Source organism: Physella acuta, unplaced genomic scaffold, assembly GCF_028476545.2.
Source record: "Physella acuta isolate Inbredline_101_S28 unplaced genomic scaffold, ASM2847654v3 ptg001280l, whole genome shotgun sequence".
Lineage (NCBI taxonomy): Eukaryota > Metazoa > Mollusca > Gastropoda > Physidae > Physella > Physella acuta.
In genome coordinates this window covers 1-6,474 of record NW_026732795.1, presented here as the reverse complement: position 1 = coordinate 6,474, position 6,474 = coordinate 1, and the positions used below count along the sequence as shown (strand labels likewise).

The 6,474-nt window shown below is 39.7% G+C and overlaps 1 protein-coding gene across 1 annotated transcript; it reads right to left on the bottom strand.

Annotated features, from left to right (window-relative positions):
* Window positions 1-949: 949 nt before the first annotated feature.
* LOC131957940 (hornerin) lies at window positions 950-5,670 on the bottom strand. The gene is made up of 3 exons (XM_059322803.1): window positions 5,309-5,670; window positions 4,604-4,704; window positions 950-3,287 (listed from the first exon to the last, which is right to left on the bottom strand). Exons 1-3 carry the CDS (start codon window positions 5,336-5,338, stop codon window positions 992-994), a joined length of 2,427 nt encoding a protein of 808 aa, XP_059178786.1. The 5' UTR covers window positions 5,339-5,670; the 3' UTR covers window positions 950-991.
* Between the last annotated feature and the right edge of the window lie 804 nt (window positions 5,671-6,474).

Here is a 6,474-nt window from a genome sequence, read left to right as displayed (position 1 = left end):
GTGCTGTGCTGTGTCGATGTTGAGAGTGATGTGTTGATGTGTGTGGAGTGGTGCCTTGTTGAAGTTGTGTCTGGAGTGTTGCTGTGGTAATTTTGGGTGGTGCTGTGTTGATGTTGTGCTTCAAGTGGTGCTGTGTTGGTGTTGTGCTTCAAGTGGTGCTGTGTTGATGTTGTGCTTCAAGTGGTGCTGTGTTGATGTTGTGCTTCAAGTGGTGCTGTGTTGATGTTGTGCTTCAAGTGGTGCTGTGTTGATGTTGTGTGTGGAGTGATGCTGTGTTGATTTTGTGTGTGGAGTGATGCTGTGTTGATGTTGTGCTTCAAGTGGTGCTGTGTTGATGTTGTGCTTCAAGTGGTGCTGTGTTGATGTTGTGCTTCAAGTGGTGCTGTGTTGATGTTGTGCTTCAAGTGGTGCTGTGTTGATGTTGTGCTTCAAGTGGTGCTGTGTTGATGTTGTGCTTCAAGTGGTGCTGTGTTGATGTTGTGTGTGGAGTGATGCTGTGTTGATTTTGTGCTTCAAGTGGTGCTGTGTTGATGTTGTGTGTGGAGTGATGCTGTGTTGATTTTGTGTGTGGTGCGGTGCTGTGTTGATGTTGTGTGGTGGCTGGTGCTATGGTGATGTTGTGCTTGGGGTGGTGCTGTGTTGATGTTGTGGGTGGTGCTGTATTACTGCTTTTACAGAACTTCTGTCGCTAGGTTTGTATCATAGATTTGTTTCTTAGATATGTTGCTAGGTTTATTTCTTATTCTTGATATGTTTTTAGGTTGTTTTTTTATTTATATATGTGGCTACATTTGTTCAAATATTTCTCAATTTTATAGTGGGTTTTTTTTAAACCTGTACACTGTCTAAATAGAGATGTCGAATCTAAACTTCTAATCTATTAATCCCCCAACGCTAATATATAGAGAAAGTCACTCGTGTATTTAAAAATGACGACAAGCTGCCTCTAGACTTAATTCCATATATTATTTATTTATTTGCAAGAACATTGTTAAAGAGTACAGTAATTCAATTTAGTTTGATCGATACAATAAAGATCATGTTCCTGTCCTGGGCAAGTTAGTCCATAGTCCGTCGTATCTTCCTGTCCTGGCCAAGTTTGTCCAGTGTCTGTCATATCTTCCTGTCCTGGGCAAGTTTGTCCAGTGTCTGTCATATCTTCCTGTCCTGGGCAAGTTTGTCCAGTGTCTGTCATATCTTCCTGTCCTAGGCAAGTTTGTCCAGTGTCTGTCATATCTTCCTGTCCAGTGGAAGTCTGTCCAGTGTCCGTCGTATCTTCCTGTCCTGGGCAAGTTTGTCCAGTGTCTGTCATATCTTCCTGTCCTGGGCAAGTTTGTCCAGTGTCTGTCATATCTTCCTGTCCTGGGCAAGTTAGTCCATAGTCCGTCGTATCTTCCTGTCCTGGCCAAGTTTGTCCAGTGTCTGTCGTATCTTCCTGTCCTGGGCAAGTTTGTCCAGTGTCCGTCATATCTTCCTGTGATGGCCAAGTTTGTCCAGTGTCCGTCATATCTTCCTGCCCTGAGCAAGTTTGTCCAGTGTCCGTCATATCTTCCTGTGATGGCCAAGTTTGTCCAGTGTCCGTCATATCTTCCTGCCCTGGGCAAGTTTGTCCAGTGTCCGTCATATCTTCCTGTGATGGCCAAGTTTGTCCAGTGTCCGTCATATCTTCCTGCCCTGGGCAAGTTTGTCCAGTGTCCGTCATATCTTCCTGTCCTGTCGAGGTTTGTCCAGTGTCCGTCATATCTTCCTGTCCTGGCAAAGTATGTCCAGTGTCCGTCATATCTTCCTGTGATGGCCAAGTTTGTCCAGTGTCCGTCATATCTTCCTGCCCTGGGCAAGTTTGTCCAGTGTCCGTCATATCTTCCTGTCCTGTCGAGGTTTGTCCAGTGTCCGTCATATATTCCTGTCCTGTGGAAGTATGTCCAGTGTCCGTCATATCTTCCTGTCCTGGGCAAGTTTGTCCAGTGTCCGTCATATCTCCCTGCCCTGGGCAAGTTTGTCCAGTGTCCGTCATATCTCCCTGCCCTGGGCAAGTTTGTCCAGTGTCCGTAATATCTCCCTGCCCTGGGCAAGTTTGTCCAGTGTCCGTCATATCTCCCTGCCCTGGGCAAGTTTGTCCAGTGTCCGTCATATCTTCCTGTCCTGTGGAAGTTTGTCCAGTGTCCGTCATTTCTTCCTGTCCTGTGGAAGTTTGTCCAGTGTCCGTCATATATTCCTGTCCTGTGGAAGTTTGTCCAGTGTTCGTCATATCTTCCTGTCCTGTGGAAGTTTGTCCAGTGTCCGTCATTTCTTCCTGTCCTGTGGAAGTTTGTCCAGTGTCCGTCATATTTTTAGTATAACAATTTGCATATGCTGGAGATTCCTCAGCCTCTTGTAATGTGGTGTTCGGCTTGTCGTGATGGTTGTCACACGTTTTTAAGTGAATGATCACTGGAAATGTTGACGTCTGTTCGCGGCCAAGTCTGCTGACGGTGTCATTTGTGTTGTTTGTGTAGCCAATGTTTGCATCTCCACTTGTAGCACTATCTGTTAGACAGCTATACAATTCAGTCACATGATCCGTCACTTTACTGTTGTTTGTCGAACCCTTGTCAATGTTCGAACTATCTACATAATTGTAAAGCGCTGCTGCACTGTCCATCTCGGCAGTATCCCCCACTGTCTGACGCCTCCTGGTGTCCACGAGAAAGTAATCGCTTTGTGTGTCCACTTTGTCTGATCTTGACCTCCCGTCTCGGCTCAAGTGGGCATACACGTGTTGACTACCATCCGATGCTCCAGCGGTCGGGGTGTCCAATTTGGGAGTTGAAAAAGCCCTAAACCTCCCGCTGCTTGCTTGAATGTACGGGTTTCTTAGTGCTATTTCTGACTTGGGTACACGCGAGTAAGGTGAGACCTCGGCCATTGGAGGCTGTGCTGGAGACACGTCGGCAATCATCTCGTACAGCTGGTCTGCCGCCTCGCTCACATCCTGTGTGGACTGGCTCCAGCTGGGGTCAGCCTCGTCATCTGACATGCTGTCGTGTCGCAGGATGCCTGACGTGTTGTCGTGTCGCAGGATGCCTGACGTGCTGTCGTGTCGCAGGTTGCTTGACGTGCTGTCTTGTTGCAGTTTACCTGACGTATTCTCGAGTCGCTGGTTGGGGTGTAGTCTCGACGCCCTCGAGCTTTTGCTCGGCGGGTCTTTCTCAATGTCAGTCTGGGCATCGATACATTCGTACGTGTCCTGCTGGATCTCGTTCATTTCCTTCTTATCAGCACATTCCTTCTTGTGTCGTTTTCTAAGACTTAAATAGAAATGACCGCTGAACCAAGTTAGTAGAAAACATGTTTACATCTTTTACATCCATTGAAATTGACTAAAGGGGTTAGGGTCGAGTGGAGATAACCCATCAATACAAATCGCCCTCGACACATGACACATACACAGTGCACGCAAATCACAGACACACACACACACACGAGAGTGAGAGAGCGTAAAGAGCTGAGTGAATGAGCGAAAGTAACATAGACTTTAAATAAGGATCAGTTCAGACAATAAGTGTCAATCTTTGCTCCACAAGAAAATTACTACTTCAACTTATCTTGTAGAATTGATACAATAAGGGAAATAATCGATTTAAAAACCTCACTGCTATTAGCATATTGCTTCTCTCCCATACTTTTATGTATATATATATATATATATATATATATATATATATATATATATATATATATACAAATATATTTATACATATATATATTTATATATATACTTACGCATACATACACATATATACATATATATACATACATAAATATACATACATAAATACACATACATAAATATACATATATATATACATACATATACATACATATATATACATATATATACATACATATATATACATATATTTACATACACATATATATATATATATATATATATATATATATATATATATATATATATATATATATATATATATATATATATATATATATATATATATATATATATATACATATATTTACATACATATATATACATATAGGTGGATTCCTATAGACGCCTGCCTGGACATATACTAATATCAGAGGCGTAGCGACCCTTCCCGGCGCCCGGGGACAAACTTTTCGATTCGCACCCCTCCCCCTCAAGATACCGATTTGCACCCCCTCAAACTTTTCGATTTGCACCCCCCCCCCCCCTCAAACTTTTCGATTTGCACCCCCCCCAACCTTTCAATTTATTTTTCCAACCCATTTTGGCGCCCCCTAAGGTCGGCGCCCGGGGACATATGTCCCACCCCCCCCCCCCCCAGCTACGCCTCTGACTAATATCTGTATTAATTATTTTAGTCAATCTCAATAATTAGTTAACAGTAATGATGTTAGACCATACCAGCTTGACTAAACTAAGTCTTTAAAGTGAAGCATTGACAGAAACCAGCCATCTTTAGCTGACAATATAAAGTTACAACCCAAAGACTTACCTCTCATATTTAGCTGACAGTTGAAAATACAACCGAAAGACTTTAGTGGAAAGTTACAAAAGACATACAACCCTTCTCCTACTTGATTTATTTAAAAAGACCTAATTGTTTGAATGAGGTACCTGATCAAAAACAGGGATATGATCAAAGCAAAAAATGCCCAGTAACAAGAGGACCAGTCCAGCCACAAATAATATCTTGCTTGTGTCGTTCTCGGTTGGACCTGGTGAATACAACCAGTGTGCAAAGGTCAAAACAAGGTTAACAGAACATTTCTTGACAGAAAATACATACAAACTGTTGTTATCGCACAGAAAGTACATACAAACTGTTCTTATCGCACAGAAAGTACATACAGACTGTTCTTATCGCACAGAAAGTACATACAAACTGTTCTTATCGCACAGAAAGTACATAAAAACTGTTCTTATCGCACAGAAAGTACATACAAACTGTTCTTATCGCACAGAAAGTACATACAAACTGTTCTTATCGCACAGAAAAATACATACAAACTGTTCTTATCGCACAGAAAATACATACAAACTGTTCTTATCGCACAGAAAGTACATACAAACTGTTCTTATCGCACAGAAAATACATACAAACTGTTCTTATCGCACAGAAAGTACATACAAACTGTTCTTATCGCACAGAAAATACATACAAACTGTTCTTATCGCACAGAAAATACATACAAACTGTTCTTATCGCACAGAAAGTACATACAAACTGTTCTTATCGCACAGAAAATACATACAAACTGTTCTTATCGCACAGAAAATACATACAAACTGTTCTTATCCCACACGAAGTAGACTACTTACTAACATTTCTTGTGCTGTCCTGAGCTTCATCAGGAACTGAAGTTTTCTTGAAACATGATAATGTCACATTTTCTAAACCTAGAACTAGAAATGTTCTTGAAACATGATAATGTCATATTTTCTATACCTAGAACTAGAAATGTTTTTGAAACTGATAACATTATTGTATGCTAATATATATGTGAAAGGTAAATACATCTACCAAATTATCGTGTGTATAAAATGTCTTTCTGGAACGCTTACCACCAACTTTCTATCTGCTACTAGCAGTTTTTAGCGCAATTTCCATACGGACAATTGCGATTATTAACTCATCATTTCTGGATGGATGAATGAATGAATGAATGGATGGATGGATGGATGTGTGTCGGCAGAGCATGGAAAAAATTAGCCAGATGTAAAGACGGTAAGTGCCCTAAAATCCGTTTTGAAATCACCCTCTGTTTTTCCCATAAAATACAAAGATTACATAGGGAAATACGACTGGTCAGTTTTGACCCATTTAACGTTCTCCTACCACCTCACAAAATTTCAAGGGGGTCGTCGGAGGAAATTTTTTTTTTCGTAATAGAGCTCATATAAAGAGAATTTCACTCGCGGTCACTTTTTAGCCCTCGTCGAGGGCTTTGAGTGAAAATATATATGTATATACATGTATATATATATATATATTATATATATATATATATATATATATAATATATATATATATATATATATATATATATATGTATATATAATGTATATATATGTATATATATATCTGTGTGTGTATATATATATATATATATATATATATATATATATATATATATATATATATATATATATACTATGCATACTGCCTAGCTTCGCTTAGGTTTTTAAAAAACATTTGAGAATTTGAATACTTAATTATTTAGCGATGGATTGGGTGGGGAGTGCTTTAATTTAAACAGTAATGCTAACTTTAGAAAAAATGTTTTTGTTTGTCATTTAAATTCCGTTCTCAGAGAAATATTGGAAAGTAGGCCTACGCAATGTATAACTAAAATGGAATTAGAACTACACAGGTTCCATGAACAGTATATCTAATATATATCTATATATATATATCTAATAGTTTATATTACATTGCCTTTTGAAATTTATTTGATTATTTAATTAGGATACGTAACTGAATTAAC

Bases quoted from the DNA above. Each gene is read 5' to 3' on its own strand.
- LOC131957940 (XM_059322803.1), bottom strand. From the start codon at position 5,338: ATGAAGCTCAGGACAGCACAAGAAATGTTA. The intron at 4,705-5,308 runs GTAAGTAGTCTA...TGTATTCACCAG, and splicing joins GGACAGCACAAGAAATGTTA to GTCCAACCGAGAACGACACA. The intron at 3,288-4,603 runs GTACCTCATTCA...TTTCTATTTAAG, and splicing joins ATATCCCTGTTTTTGATCAG to TCTTAGAAAACGACACAAGA.